This window comes from Artemia sp. Qi Xiang Cuo, chromosome 7, assembly GCF_049724085.1.
Source record: "Artemia sp. Qi Xiang Cuo chromosome 7, ASM4972408v1, whole genome shotgun sequence".
In the NCBI taxonomy this organism is placed as follows: domain Eukaryota; kingdom Metazoa; phylum Arthropoda; class Branchiopoda; order Anostraca; family Artemiidae; genus Artemia; species Artemia sp. Qi Xiang Cuo.
The window spans coordinates 68,630,429-68,647,502 of NC_142800.1; the positions used below are offsets into that span (position 1 = coordinate 68,630,429).

At 36.8% G+C, this 17,074-nt stretch overlaps 2 protein-coding genes across 4 annotated transcripts in view; both read left to right on the forward strand.

Annotated features, from left to right (window-relative positions):
* Positions 1-14,289, forward strand: part of LOC148950635 (protein CFDP2-like) — a 33,735-nt gene extending 19,446 nt beyond the window's left edge. Inside the window, exon 3 of the mRNA XM_089091911.1 lies at positions 13,680-14,289. Coding sequence (XP_088948037.1) covers positions 13,680-14,289 — 610 coding nt within the window. The remainder of the gene's footprint in view (positions 1-13,679) is intronic.
* LOC148950636 (xanthine dehydrogenase/oxidase-like) overlaps positions 10,752-17,074 on the forward strand; it is a 354,380-nt gene continuing 348,057 nt past the window's right edge. For all 3 annotated transcript variants that reach the window (XM_089092523.1, XM_089092525.1, XM_089092524.1), the window contains exon 1: positions 10,752-10,977. The gene's annotated coding sequence lies outside the window, so the exon portion shown is untranslated. The remainder of the gene's footprint in view (positions 10,978-17,074) is intronic.

Consider the following 17,074-nt stretch of genomic DNA (forward strand, 5'->3'; position numbering starts at 1 on the left):
CTAAACTAAACTAAACTAAACTATATCTCTAACTAAAAACTCTAAACTAAGCTCCAATAGAATTGTCTGTAATCAATAATTCTAAATAATTCTAAACTCTAAACTACAACTCTAAACTAAACTAAACTATAACTCTAACTAAAAACTCTAAACTAAACTCTAATAGAATTGTCTAACTTGATTTTCATCATAGCCTATTACATAAAACCAGGCTAGAATTTCTTAGAAATGTTGATTCCCCTCTGTAATCAATACACTTAGAAACCTCCCTTATTGGCCTAGAAAGACACATTGTGGACGTAGGGATAGACGAGAAGAATCTGTCAATGGTGTAAACTTCTGTCTGTATCCATTAGGCTTAGAAACACCAAACAAGTTGACCAACAAACAGAACAGAACCAAGAAACAACATCAAATCAACAAACAGAACTATGAAACATCATCAAACTATCAAACAAGTTGACTATCAACAAATAGAACTATGAAACAACATCAAATCAACAAACAGAACTATGAGACAACATCAAACCATCAAACCTGTTGACCATCAACAAACAGAACTATGAAACAACATCAAATCAATAAATGGAACTATGAAACAACATCAAATCAACAAACAAAACTATGTAACAATATCAAACCATTAAACAAGTTGACCATCAACAAAAAGAACTATGAAACAACATCAAATAAACAAACAAAACTATGAACCAACATCAAATCAACAAACATAACTATGAAACAACATCAAACCATTAAACAAGTTGACGATCAACAAACAGAACTATGAAACAACATCAAACCATCAAACAAGTTGACCATCAACAAACAGAACTATGAAACAAAATCAAATCAACAAACAGAACTATGAAACAACATAAAACCATCAAACAAATTGACCATCAACAAACAGAACTATGAAACAACATCAAACCATTAAACAAGTTGACCATCAACATACAGAACTATGAAACAACATCAAATCAACAAATAGAACTATGAAACAACATCAAACCATTAAACAAGTTGACCATCAACAAACAGAACTATGAAACAACATCAAATCAACAAACAGAACTATGAAACAACATCAAACCATTAAACAAGTTGATTGTTGTTTAACTTATGTCTACATCCAAAATTGTTGTTGAACTTATGTCTACATCCAAAATTGTTGTTGAACTTATGTCTACATACAAAATTGTTGTTGAACTTATGTCTATATCCAAAATTGTTGTTGAACTTATGTCTACATAAAAAATTGTTGCTGAACTTATGTCTACATCCAAAACTGTTGTTGAACTTATGTCTACATCCAAAATTGTTGTTGAACTTATGTCTACATCCAAAATTTTTGTTGAACTTATGTCTACATCCAGCAATTGTTGTTGAACTTGTGTCTACATCCATGCAACATGCATAAATTATGTACCGTCAGTATTGTATGCCCATATATGGATGTATATTCAGTATTAATTGGGTCCCTCCTACTCCCCTTCCTCATATTTTTGCTGAAAAATTTTGCCCTGGGAGTGTGTCGGGCTTGGAGAAACCGCTTGGGGGGATTGGACACTTCCTCGGAGTCAAGCAGAGAACAGGTCGGCACCTTAGTGGATGGAGGCTGGATAACAATATTTGCACACTTGAATCTCCTCCCCTCACAGACTGTTCCCCCTCCCCTGGAGTCCTCTCCCTTCGTCTTTCCTTAAATTAGGCATGTTATTCTTTATCCTTTTAAAGCCACAATAACGCCTAAAAAAACTACATCTATTATCGATGCTTGCTCTGAAAATGAATGCTAAAAGGTGGAAGCTGGAAAATATTGATAGGATATTGTGAAATATCTATGAATTTACTTAATGAAAAAGGGGTAATTCCTTAAAAGCTCAGAATATGTCTAAAATTTGCATCTCTTATCACTCCCCTCCTTCTTATCTTCCTGGGTTTCAGGCTAGAAGTCTCGATTTTCAATAATACACCGTTCTTTTTGTGTATATTAAAATCCCCTCCCCCATATTTTTTCTGAAGAATTTTCCCTGGGGTCGTGTCTGGCTGGAACAAACCACTCGGAAGGAATGGACAATTCCTCGGAGGCGAGCAGTGAAAGGGTCGGTACCTTAGTGGATGATGGCTGGATAAGAATAAATGTACTCTTGAATCTCTTCCCCCACAGACGATTATCCTTTTCGTTGTGTCCTCTCCCTCCGCCTTTACTTAAATTAGGTTTGCTACTCTTTATCATTTTAAAGCCACAATAACACCTAAAACACTACATCTATTATCAATGCATCCTCTGAAAATGATTGCTACAAGGTGGAAGCTAAAAAATATTGATAGGATATTGTGAAATATCTATAAATTTACTTAATGAAAAAGGGGTATTTGTTTAAAAGCTTTGAATATGTCTTAAATTTGCAACTTATATCACTCCCCTCCTTCTTATCCTCCTGGGTTTCAGGCTAGAAGTCTCGATTTTCTATAATACACCGTTCTTTTTGTGTATATTAAAATCCCCTCCCCCATATTTTTTCTGAAAAATTTTTCCCTGGGGTCGTGTCGGGTTGGGACAAACCGCTCGGAAGAAATGGACACTTCCTTGGAGGCGAGCAGCGAGAGGGTCGGTACCTTAGTGGATGGAGGCTGGATAACAATAAATTTACGCTTGAATTTCCTCCCCACAGGTGGTTCCCCCTCCCCTGGAGTCCTCTCCCTTCGTCTTTCCAGAAAGTAGGCATGTTATTCTTTATAATTTTAAAGCCACAATAATGCCTAAAAAACTACATCTATTGTCAATACAGCCTCTGAAAATGAAGGCTACTAGGTGGGAGTTGGAAAATATTATTAGGATGTTGTGAGATATCCATGAATCTATCTTAGAGAAAAAGAGGTATTTCCTTAAAAGCTCTTAATATGTCTTAAATTGGCATCTAATATCACTCACCTCCTTCATATTCTCCTGGGTTTCAGACTAGAAGTCTCGGTTTTCTAAAATGCACGGTTCTTTTTGTGTATATTATGATCCCCTGCCTCATAATTTTGCTGAAAAGTTTTGCCTTGGGGATGTGTCGGGCTGGGACAAACCGTTCCGGGGGATTGGACACTTTCTCGGAGGTAAGCAGCGAGCAGGTAGGTACTTTAGTGGATGGAAGCTGGATAACAAGAAATGTACGCTTGAATTTCCTCTCCCACAGGCGGTTCCCCCTCCCCTGGAGTCCTCTCCCTTTGTCTTTCCTTAAACTAGGCCTGTTATTCTTTATCATTTTAAAGCCGCGATACCGCCTAAAAAACTACATCTAATATCAATTCATCCTCTGAAAATGAAGGCTATTAGGTGGGAGCTGAAAAATGTTGTTAGGATATTGTGAAATATCCATGAGTTTATCTTAATGAAAAAGGGGTATATCCTTGAAGCTCTTAATATGTCTTATATTTGCACCTAATATCACTCCCCCTCCTCTACCCAACGGGTTTGCGGGCTAGAAGCCCCCAGTCTTCTATAATAGACGGTTCTTATTTGCGTGTAGTATAATATGACATTTTCATCTTTTATTTTTTGTCATGCTTTTTAGATGATTTTCTTATGTTTTGTTGCTTATCAATTTTTTTTTCATTTAGGCCTACAGTATCTGTGTTTTTAAGATGTAGTCTTTAGCACGAGTAAGGCACGTATTTCCCTTTATTTATATCTTGAGAACAAATATCTCTTGGAAATAGATGTTTTCAAAGTGCGTGCCAAATTTTCTATGTAAACACGTCGTTCTAAAGAGTGCCAACAAATGGGGAATCTCAGGTGTCGTGTAATAGTTTATTTTTAGAAAATGGTTCGAGATACAAAATATAAGCAATGTATGCAAAATATAAGCAAAATATGGACAGCATGCTTGGGGCGCTGCACCATTGGAATGGAATGACCTTTAGAGTCCTGGTGGGGTCAAAAACTCTAAAAAATGAAATGTGTTTCGAGCGAAAAGTGAAACGCCAAAAAAGAAAAGCTTTTGGGCGAAAAATGTCAAAATGGTATTATCCGGCAGTGATGGTTGCGTCGACCTTACATAAAGTGTGCACCGTCGTTAAATTAATGAAAAAAGAATGCTTTGGGGGTTTTGGGTGTCGTTACGTTACAAGCGGGGATTCCCCCATGGGTTCCTGTGGTAGGGTTACGCAAAATTACGTCAATCATTAGACCTGTTTGTTTGAAAAAGGGTAAGTCGTATGAAGCCATTGGAGTCCAGAGGGGCGTGTCATAGGGTCTTACCAAGTGTGTTCCCTTTAATAGAACTGGTGACTGCGTTGTACAGGTGCGAGGGGCTGGTAGCTCCACTTATCTGGCTCTAAAGGTGAGGGTTTGGCGCGTGGTGCAACATGCGCTTGGAACGGGGTGTGTACTGTGACGTCATAATTTCCCTATTATACGAACCATTTTCATTTTACGGACCACATTCCAAGTAAATGAAACATCTGGGAATTTCACCTAGAAATAGGATATGCGCTTGGAATCTTGCCAGGGCTGTCATATAAAAACATAGGGGTTTGTCAACTGACCTGACCTTTGAACTCTTGCCAAGGTGGGAATGTCACCTAGAAACAGGTGCGAGGGGCTAGGAGCTTCAGTTGTTATTAAAACTTGTGTATTATACGGACCACATTCCAAGTAGTTGAAACACTTGGAAATTTTGCCTAGAAACAGAAAAAAGGGCTGTGTCATGGAATAAAACACCTGAACTAAGCTTTGAACTCTTGCCAAGGGCGGTAATTTGCATAGAATTGCGATATCTGGTTGCCAAAAGAAGAAATCGCCGTTAAACATTCTTCTTGAACCTATGGAAGAAAAGAGTAGTCCCAAGGGATGCGTTTGAAAGCAGTGATGGGATGCTACAGATGCAAGTTTATTTGTTCGTTAGTTTTTTTTTCCAGGGATTATCGTATAGATCCAGTAGTCCTAGAATATCTTGAGAGGGCTCATTCGAACGGAAATTAAAATTTCTAGTGCCCTTTTTAAGTGACCAAAAAATTGGGGGGAAACTTGGCCCCCTCCCACGCCCGTTTTTTCCTGAAGTCACCCAATTAAAATTTTGAGATAGTCATTTTGTTCAGCATAGTCGAAAATCTAATAAATATGTCTTTGAGGATGACTTAATCCCCCAAAGTTACTGGGGGAAGGGCTGCAATTTATGAACTTTGCCTGTTGTTTACATATAATATTGGTTAACGGGAAGTATACGGACGTTTTTAGGAGGGATTTTTCTATAGTAGGGGGGGGGGGAGGTTACGGGGGAGGTTCTTTCCATGGAGTTTGTTTCCTTTGGAGAAGGGACATTTCTATGAAGGTGGCACCGGATTTTCCAGCCTTATTTAAAAAACGATCAGAAATTAAATACAAAAACAAGTTTTATCAACTGAAAGTAAGGAGCAACTTTTAAACTTAAAACGAACAGAAATTTTTATGTATATGAGGAGGTTCACCCCCTAGTTAATACGTCGTTCTTTAAGCTAAAGTTTTTTTTAGTACTTTCAAAAGAGTTATCTATTCTATTTAACCGGCCTTTGTGATTCAGGGGTTTGTGATTCGAACAAAACTCGAACTTTATCGTAAAGAGCGTGGTATTGACTAGGGAGCGAACTCCCTAATATACGTAATCAAAACATACAAATACAGAAGTTCGTTACGTAATTTAATTCGTAAGTTATGTCACTTCAAAATTTCCAGAAAGCCATTTAGCCAAAAAAAGTAAAATTAATATGCAAATTTCGTTTTAATTAATCATGCACCGTGAGCCAAAATCAAAGCTGCATTAATTCAAAAACGTTCAGAAATTAAATATAAAATACAAGTTTTTTTTTACTGAAAGTAAGGAGTGACATTAAAACTTAAAACGAACAGAAATTATTCCCTATATGAAAGGGGATGTCCCCTCCTCAACGCCTCTCTCTTTACGCTAAAGTTTGGCTCTGTCTCATAACTTTATTTTTTAAAAGAATAAAAACTTTAGCGTAAAGAGCGAGGCGTTGAGGAGGGGACAGCCCCTTTCATGTACAGAAGAATTTCTGTTCGTTTTAAGTTTTAACGTCGCTCCTTACTTTCGGTTAAAACAATTTGTTTTTTTATTTAATATTTATTAAAATCAATGTTATTATTCTATTCGAAACCTGACACCAGTTGAAATCTATAAAGTAATTAATGAGAAAAATAAGCAATGGAATATATATTCCTCTTATTAAAATTATGTCTTTTCATTCTTAGCTATTAGTAAGAGAGAAATAGTTACACTTGTAGCAGCAATTAGTGTAGGCTATCTATCAAAAGCTATGATTTTATTCCATTTAAATCCTGTAGCCCCATTGAAAACCATAATGAACCCGAAGAGAAAATTAAGAAAAAGTGTGTCCCCTTAATTAATAAAAGTGTTTATTAATTAAGAAAATTAAAAAAAGTGTGAAAATTAAGAAAAAGTGTTACCCCGGAAAATCAGAATTTCATAGGACTGTTGGTTCCAACCATGGGACGTTTTGCACAATTTGTAAAATCTTTACATCGTGCAGGCATAATGGTGGAGAATAGCAATACTGATCAAACAGTTCGTGGTAACGAACTGTAAGTTAGGAGTGACTCGGATCAATATTAACCGCTAAAAAAACGGAATTTTAATGTCAATAGACAATCAAAAGAATAAGCTTTTATGCTAATTCCAAATATACAAGATTCATAAAGTTTAGTATTACCCATCAAAACTAAGGAGCCTGAAATAATTTGCGTGATTTATGAAATAAGGGGGGAGGGACATCCCCTAAAATTGAAAGAATCTTAATAAAATCACACAATCAGATTCAGCGTACCAGAAAACCCTACTGTAGAAGTTTCAAGCTCCTATCTGCAAAAACGTAGAATTCTGCTATTTTTGCCAGAAGACAGATCACGGAAGCGTGTTTATTTGTTTGTTTTTGATTCTTTTTTTCCAAGGGGTGGTTGTGTCGAAATAATGGCCCTAGAAGATCGGGAGAGGGTTTACTGGAACGAAAATTAAAAGTTCTAGTGGCGTTTTTAAGTGACCAAAAAGATTAGAGGTCAGCTGGACCCCTCCCATGCCCATTTTTCCCAAAAATTATCTGATCGAAACTTTGAGATATCCTTTTTATTCAGTATGATTAAAATATCAAATAATTATGTCTTTAGGTGAAAAATGACCTCCAACAGTCCTTGGGGAGAGGCCTTTAAGTTATGAAATTTGCCTATTGTTTATTTGTTGTATTTTTGGGGGGGAAGTATACAGAACTTTTTTTTGGAGGGGGGGATGTTCTTGGGGTGGATTTATTTACGGAGAATCTTCCTTGGGATGTGAAATTTCTGGGGGTGAATATTCCAAGGGGAAATACTACACTGGGGGGATTTGACAGAATTACTATGTGAAACTCTTTTTAATTGTCTTACATTCTCTTTGACAAATTTTTCATGTGGAGATGTTACTGGGAATTATCCAGGGGCTTTTTTCCGCGTGTTTTGATTTCCTAGAAATAATTTCCACGGAAGGGGGCATATCTGGAGTGACCGAGAAACCGATTAGAAATTAAAGTCTTATTTAAATGAAAAAATTGCTAAGGAGAATTTTTCAGGCTGAATCGTCTGCAAGCAATTTAACAAAGAGGGGGATTTTCAGCGAAGATGGAACTGTCTGGAGGGAACTTGACGGGGGGGTGGGTGCACTTTACGTTGGATGAATTTTTTATGGAGGAGTTTTCCGTGAGGGGGAGGTGTATATTTCACAGAGGGTGAGCCAGATTTGAAAAACGCATTATTTGAAACGCGAACAGAAATTATTCCATTTATGAAGGGTTGCATCCTCCTCAATACCTTGCTCTTTACGCTAAAGTTTGACTGTTTGTCCCAATGTCCTAAGAGCGTCTACTGAAACAAGGGGAACGTTCAATTATAATAAGAAGCTTTTATAAAAGTGCTAATAGCTTTAGGTAAAGAGCAATGTATTCAGGAGGGGGCAACCCTTCATATATGGAATAAATCTGCCAAAATTGATATGCAAATTTTGTTGTTGTTTTTTTCATGTAGACTATGGTGAGCCAAATCTGCACTTGTATTAGTTGAAAAACGTTCAGAAATTAAATAAAAAAACAAGTTTGTTTAACTTAAAGTAAGGAACAACATTAACACTTAAAACGAACAGAAATTATTCCGTATGTGAAAGGGGCTGTCCCCTCCTCAACGCTTCGCTCTTTACGCTAAATTTTGACTCTGTCTTACAACTTTATTTTTTAAAACAATAAAAAACTTCAACGTAAAGAGCGAGGCGTTGAGGAGGGGACAGCCCCTATCATATACGGAATAATTTCTGTTCGTTTTAAGTTTTAATGTCACACCTTAATGTTACAACTTTATTTTTTAAAACAATAAAAAACTTTAGCGTAAAGAGCGAGGCATTGAAGAAGAGCAGCCCCTTTCGTATATGTAATAGTTTCTGTCCATTTTAAATTTTAATGTCACTCCTTACTTTCAGTTAAAAAAACTTGTTTTTTTATTTAATTTCTGATCGTTTTTTAGTTAATGCAGCTTTTATTTTGGCTCACCATCATTGAATAAGTAAAACAAAATTTGCATATTAATTTTACTTTTCTTGTGCTAAATGGCTTTCCAATAAACCAAGACCAATACTATACAGAAATACCAATACAGAAATTATTCCGTATATGAAAGGGGCTTTTCCCTCCTCAACGCCTCGCTCTTTACGCTAAATTTTTTAATTGTTAAAAATAATAGAGTTGTGAGAAAGTCAAACTTTTAACGTAAAGAGCGAGGCGTTTAGGAGAGGACAGCCCTTTTTATATACGAATAACTTCTGTTCGTTTTAAGTTTTAACTTCGTTCCTTACTTTCAGTTAAAAAAAAACTTTGTTTTTTTTATTTAATTTTTGAACGTTTTGAGTTAATACAGGTTTTGATTTTGGCTCACCGTACATGAATAATTACAACAAAATTGTCATATTAATTTTACTTTTATTTGATTAAATGGCATTCTCGAGACTTGTTTAATTTTATTTACGAGCGTTTTTATTAGCAATAAATATACGTAACATACGAATTAACTTACGTAACGAACTTCTATATTCATATATTCCTAATACGTAAATAGGAAGTTCGCCCCCTAGTCAATACCTTGCGTTTTAAGCTAAATTTTCGAATTTTGTTCCCATTCTTTAAAAATGACCTTTAATCACAAAGGCCATTAATTAGAATAAATAGGTCTTATGAAAGTACTAAAACATCTTTGGCTTAAAGAGCGAGGTATTGACTAGGGGGTGAACCCAATCATATAAGTAATATTTTCTGTTCGTTTTAAGTTGTGATGTTGCTCCTTACTTTCAGTTGAAAAACTTTTTTTTTATTTAATTTCTGGTCTTTTTTTTAAAGAATGCTGGGAAATCTGGCGCCCCCTTCATAGCAATGTCCCTTCCCCCTTGAAAATTCTTTCATGGAAAGATCCTACCAAATAACCCCCAACCCACCCCCCTCCCCCCACTTCCAGAAAAAATCACCCTGAAAGCGTCTTTATACTTCCCAATAACCAATACCATATGTTAACATCGGGGAAAATTCATAACTTTCAGCCCTCTCCCTGGGGACTTCGGGGAATTAAGTCATCCTAAAATACATAGTTATTATATTTTCGGCCATGCTGAACAAAATGGCTATCTCAAAATTTTGATCGGGTGTCTTTGGGGAAAAAATGTGCGTTGGAGGGGGCCTAGTTGCCCTCAATTTTTTGGTTACTTAAAAAGGGCACTAGAACTTTTAATTTCCGTTCCAATGAGCCCACTCACGATATTCTTGGACCACTGGGTCGATACGGTCACCCCTGGGAAAACAAAAACAAAAAAACAAATAAACACAAATCCGTGATCTTTCTTCTGGCAAAAAATGCAAAATTCCATTTTTTGTAGATATGAGCTTGAAACCTCTACAGTAGGGTTCTCTGATACGCTGAATATTATGGTGTGAATTTCATTACGGTTATATAACTTTTAGGGGGTCTTTCCTCCTTTTTTCGAAAATCGGCCAAATTTTCTCAGGCGCGTAACTTTTGATGGGTAGGACTTAACTCGATGTAACTTATATATTTGAAATCAACATTAAAATCTAATTCTTTTGATGTATCTGTTGGAATCAAAATCTCGTTTTCTAGAGTTTCGGTTACCATTGAGCCGGGTCGCTCCTTACTTACAGTTCGTTACCACGAACTGTTTGATTTACATTTTGGCTGTTGAAGTTTACGATTTTGAAATCCAAGACACTTTGTTAAAGCTCTTTTCGTTTAAAATAAGTGACAGAAGCAAAATTTAATTGAAATAATCTTTAAATTTATTAACACTTAATTTATCTAAGCATCAAGCTGTTTTACTTTGGTATTTAATAGGCAATAAAATCAGGATTAAGAAATAAATAAATAAAGTTTTCATAACTTCGATATTGAATTTTGACCTTTCTTATTTAATAAACATCGAACATAAACATCAAGACATCAACGTTCCACAGAGGTAGATAAAAAAGTGGAACCCAATGCGTCGCCGTTATCGTAGAAAACGGAAACAAAGCGTACTTCAAAAAGAGAAAGAAGAAGAAGAAAGAAAATTTATCTATAGATGACAGCACTATAATCTAATATTCAAAGCACCAACAAGCACCGCTGAGTAGCAAACGCTTATCAATCTACTGATAAACAAAAAAGACAGAGCTTCTATCCTATTTCTATACATAAATAAGCCTGAATACAACTTAAATTTTTCATTGATCGTTAAAAATGCAAGGTAATTCCACTCAAATTGGTGCATAATTAAGATAAGAAGTTTCAAGACAAAAATTGATTGCTGCACTTTGATTTAGTTCTGGTTATATTCTGCACATCAACAAAGCTGTGAAGACTAGTAAAGCTGAAAAACAAAACCTGGGGACACTCCGCAGAATTAAAGCTTCTAGGTAAGCATTACCTTCCTTCAATTTGTTGTCTATGTTTCTAACTGTGTAATTTTACTATAAGCTTTAACTATAAACCAGGATTTTCGTTTTCTGACTGTTATCATTGTCCACTGGGTGGCAAATTTAAGCTTCATGGCCTTTACTACCAATAACAGCCATACAATTAGAAATCTAAATAGTCAAAATTTAGTAATTCAGATTTAAAAAAAAACCATTCTAACTTAAATGTTTCTAAAACAAAAGAATACTAAAACATTATACGAAAATAGAGCCTTAAATCCAATAGGAACACGTTTTATGTAAATTGCTTTTTCATCCTTAAAACTTGCTTTTTTGTGCTGAAATTTAGAATTTTTAGTTTACTTTTCCGATCCAAGTCATGCTTCTTTGCATGCTCTTTCTCAAATAAAAAAAAACATATTTTTTTTTAACTGAAAGTAAGGAGCACAGTTCATATAATTATCCAGTAAGCTTATTGCAGATCATTTCTGGTCTTCGTTCTCGGTGCGAACAAAAAGCTTCTCCCACTTCTTCGTGCAGTTATTAATAGCGGGTTTCCACTTGTTTCTGATTGTTTCGCGTAAAGTGCATTATTCGTAATAGCGGGTTTTCACTTGTTTCCGATTGTTTCGCGTCTGACTTGTCTACCCGTGAAAAGATCTGATGCCGCTTATGTTTCTACGTTCTCTGGAGCACTCGCACCCCGGTCCGGGTTTTTATAATGGGTGAGATAGGGAATGATCATACTGGATAATTATATGAACTGTGGTAAGGAGCGACATTAAAACTTAAAACGAACAGAGATTATTCTGTATATGAAAGGGGCTGTCACCTCCTCAATGCCTCGCTCTTTACGCCAAAGTTTTTTATTGTTTTAAAAAATAAAGCTGTGAGACAGAGTCAAACTTTAGCGTAAAGAGCGAGGCGTTGAGGAGGGGACAGCCCCTTTCATATATGGAATAATTTCTGTTCGTTTGAAGTTTTAATGTCGCTCCTTACTTTCAGTTAGGAAAAACATGTTTTTTTTATTTAATGTCTGAACGTTTTTGCATTAATGCAAGTTTTGATTTTGGCTCACCTTACATGAATGAAAAAATCAAAATTTGTATATTTATTTTACTTTTTTTTTTAGCTAAATCGCTTTCTCGAAAGTTGTTTAATTTTATTTACGAACGTTTTTATTAGTCATAAATGTACGTAACTTACGAATTAACTTACGTAACAAAATTCTATTCGTATATTTTTATTACGTATATTAGGGGGTTCTCCCCCTAGTCATTACCTCGCTCTTTACGCTAAAGTTCGAATTTTTTCTAATTATTTAAGAATGACCCCTTAATCACAAAGGCCGTTGATTAGAATAAATAGCTCCTATGAAAGTACTAAAAATGCTTTAGCGTAATGAGCGAGGTATTAACTAGGGGGCAAACACTATCATATACGTAATAGTTTCTATTCGTTTAAAGTTTTGATATTGAAAAGTTTTCAAGTTGAAAACGTTTTTTTTATTTAATTTCTGATCTTTTTTTAAATAATGCTGGGAAATCCAGTGCCTTCTTCATAGCAATGTCCATTCCCCCATGAAAACGCCCTCCATGGAAAGATCCTTCCACTTAGAGCCCCCTCCCCAATACCAGAACAAAATCCCCCTGAGAACGTCTATATACTTCCCAATAACCAATAATATATGCAAACATTGGGTGAAGTTCATAACTTGCAGCCCTTCCCCTGGAAACTATGGGGCATTAATTCATCCTCAAACATATAGTTATGATATTTTGACCATACTGAATAAAATGGATATCTCAAAATTTTGATTGGGTGACTTTGGGAAAAAATGTGCGTGGGAGGGGGCCTAGTTGCTCTTCATTTTTTCTCTAGTATTCCTAGTTGTCACTTAAAAAGGACACTTAAAAGGACACTTAAAAAGAACTTTTAATTTGCGTTGAAATGAGCTCTCCCGCGATACTCTAGGACTACTGGGTCGATACGATAAGCCCAGGGAAATAAATAACGAAAAAAAAACAGTAAACACACATCCGTGATCTTTCTTCTGGCAAAAATCTGATACGCTGAATCTGATGGTGTGATTTTCATTAAAGTTCTATAACGTTAAGGGGATGTTTTCCATTTGTTTTGAAAATAATGCAAAATTTTCCCAGGCGCGTAACTCTTGATGGGTAAGACTAAACCTTTTAAAACTTATATACTTAAATTTATTATAAAATTTGATTCTTTTGATTTATCTATTGGTATCAAAATATCGCTTTTTAGAGTTTCGTTACTATTGAGCCGGGTCGCTCATTAGTTACAGTACGTTACTACGAACATTCTGATATCCTTCTTTTTTTGTCAGAAAATAGCTTTCTTCATCAGAAACCGCACTGGTTCGAGATCAAAAGATGTGGAAAAGTTCCTATTCTTTCAAACTTTTTTCAACTTTGAAAAAACACCCTGGGCCCTGGCTATTCTACTTTTAACATGTTCACTGCACCCACCGTCTGTACTAATAATATTATGTAGGTAAGTTAAGCTGCCCGCTTAGTCTTGGCGACCTAGTCTTCTTAACATTAGTTTTCAAACCTATTCTTGCACCCTGAACTCAAAAACCTCTAGAATTCATTCATTTTACTTGCATTTTCATCTAGGATGCTTAAATACTACTACTACTACTATTACTACTACTACTACTTCCTTTTAAGATCTCGACCATCACGCGTCAATAGACATGCTTACGACGTCAGAAAGACTGACAGACTAAATTTCCTGGACCAAAGGGGGCTTCGAATAGCCACCTGGAAAGTTTTTACTGTCAATGCACACGCATCAAAAAACCTAATCTCCGTAGAGCTCCATAAGAATAAAGTGGCAATTGCTGGTCTCACAGAAACCCGTCTTATCGGAAGCGGAGAAGAGAAAATAGACAACAATCGCTCGTTACTCTGGTCTGGAGGCATCACGAGAAGGAATGGTGTTGCCCTTGCGCTAAATAGCCTCGCAAGAAAGGCATTACTCTTGCATGAAGCCGTATCAGAAAGACTAATGAAGGCTCACTTTGGACACAAACATGGTAAAACGACTATTGTCGTTTGCTACGCCCCGACCAATGATTCTGACATTACAATTAAGGAACAGTTCTACTCTGTTCTGACCAGATGTCTCACGACAGTTTTACCCCACGATATAACTGTACTTTTTGGTGACTTCAACGCAACAGTGCGTGATGATTTGGGCGTTTGGCGTGGCACAATTGGCACTGTTTCTCCCGATCCACTTAACGACAATGACCTTCGCCTAATTGTACTATGCTGATCCCATGAAATAGTCATTCGCAAACACTTAATTTCAACGTAAAACCATCCACCAGTACATATGGTATAGTAATGACGGTTGCACAAAGAAGACGATTGACTACGTCATTATGTCTAAACGCTGGAGATCATCGCTGTAGAACTGCAGAACTTACAGATCAGCTGAGCTTGGGAACGCAGACCACAGGCTTGTGTGTGCTGAGATCCATCTCCACCTTCAAGCACAACGATCAGAAGAAAGGCCAGTTACTGCATATATTGGGAAAGTGCAGAGCCAAATACTCGCCTGAAGTATAGTATTGAGGTATCAAATCACTTTGATCTCCTTGGCACACTTAGCAGCATTGAAGACGCCTGGAAGTATTTTAAATCACAGACAAGTGAAGCAGCACAATCGGTGCCTGGCAGGAGAGGTTTTCCAAAGAAATATTGGCTAACAAATGAAACACTGTAGGTTATAGAGCAAAGATTGAGGGCAAAACTCCTTGGGGAGATGGTCAGTTTTTTGAGGCTTAAAGGAATGCGAAACCGTCTCATTCACCGGGATCGAACTCAGTTTGTTACAAGGAAAGCTGATGAAATTGAATTAGCAGCAAAAAAGAAAGACGTGGTAAGCCTCTTCAAGCATCTCCGAGATCTTACGGAAGATAAAACTCCTACATTGGGACATGTCCTATCCCTGGATTGGACACTTGTCTCTGCTGAGGGCACTTTTCTTTAGAGGTGGAAGGACCACTTCTGCTCGCTTTTAAATAATACTAGCCCGTCTGTTACTCCAAAAAACTGTCCCATTCAATCTACCAGTCAAAGGACTGAAGAAATGTTCCCCTGTATGAGCCTTTCAGCCCTTTAGAAATTGGAAACGTAATTAAAAGGCTCAAGAATAAAAAAGCTGCTCGTATCTATGGCTTAAGCTCTGAACTGCCGAAATATGCTGGTCCTACATTGCTCCTGTTTCTCCACACTCTGTTCTCCACAATTTGGCAAAGTGAAATAATTCCTGAAGATTGACGGAAAGGTGCTATCATCCCCTTATGGAAAAGGAAAGGCTCTATAAAGGAATGTTCAAATTACCGTCAAATAACTTTGCTGTCAGTCCCATGAAAATTTTTCTCAATGGTCCTGCTGGATCGTTGTCGGAATACAGTTCCTGGGATTCAGCGATCTTAACAGGCTGCTTTTATGTCGGACCGTTCCACCATTGATCCGATTTTCACGACTAGAAATATAATAAAACAAAGTCACGGAGTTCCACCGGAAAATTTTTTTTGCTTTCGTTAACTTCCGTGCTGCGTTCGACTCAGTGGACCGGGAGGCATTTTAGAAGATTTTAGCACTGACTGGCCTCCCCGAGAAATACTGTAGACTCCTCAAAGCTTTACACCATAACATAGGGAGCTGTGTTCAAGTCGATGACCGCTGCAGCCCATTCTTCTGAATCATGAGAGGGGTGCTTCAAGGATGTGCAGTGGCCCCAGAGCTCCTCAATGTCACCATAGACTACGTTATGACAAAGACGACTTCACGTCTCAAATTTGTACTCAAGTTTGGAGATCACGTCAGCTCAGATGCTGAATTTGCTAACGACTTGGCCATCCTAGTGGACTCCAAGGATCAGTTGCTAGAAGTGCTTCAAATCTTACGAAAAGAGGCCACAATTGTTGGACTGCAGATAAGCTGGAACAAAACGAAAACATTGCCCTTAGACCCTTCTTCTCCTGCTGTGATTTCTCCAGTCAGTCTGGGAGAAACAACTAGCATAGAAGTTGTCCAAAACTTTACCTACCTAGGATCCACGATTCGTTCACATGGCTCCCTTCTCCCAGAGCTGCAAGCAAGGCTATCCAAGGAGTCTTCTGCCATGGGCAGGTTGAACCGTCATATTTGGCGAAAACAGAACATCAGACGTTCAACCAAAATTCAAATTTTCAACACTCTCGTCGGTTCTGTGAAGCCTTATAGAGCTGAGACTTGGCAAGCATCAGCCGCAAAACCGTATTGATTCAGTCTTTGAACAGTTAAGATCTTTCTATTCTTTTAAAAAGGATTAATCCCAGTTTTGAACTAGTTGTTGGTAAAGGATTTTGTTCTGATTTCTTTTGACACTGAATTCTTTCAGTAGTTATGAAATAGTGAGAACGCTTTTACGTATCATAAATTGTTTAAACATTTATTCAGTATCTGTAACCTAGTGGAATGTGTCACTGGATAAATTGAATTGACTGGAGTTTCTGACCAATGCATTAATTGAACTTTTGACTTTGTTAAATTGAGTTAATTTCATAAGATATCAAAGTGAGGTATTCCAGTTTGCCAATAATAAGGATTATTATTCATCATTCAATGCTCTCGTCAGAATAAGATGTAGTTAAGACCTCTGTGTGGCGTGAATTTATGTGACAATATTATATCAAGGATTATTGATATATTTGTGATTAGATGGGACGTAAAAGGAAAAATGCTAAGCAAGAAGGCATGGACAGTTTATTTGACACCTCAGGACTCAGTTCTAGCTCGAAACCGGAAATATCGATACTAGCTGCGGATTTTAAGCAAATTCTTGATGTTGTGAAAGAAAATGGAAATAAGTTGGACAATATCAACAATCAATTAGGAACTCTTACCGCAAGGGTGGATAACTTGGAAAAAGAACAATCGCTACAAACTAATAAGATAAACAATACTGAATCGAAAATTGGAAAGATTGAGAATGAAACCTCTAGCCTCAAAATGCAAATAAAAACTTGCATGGATGAAATAATGGAATTAAGAAGGAAAAATGAAGA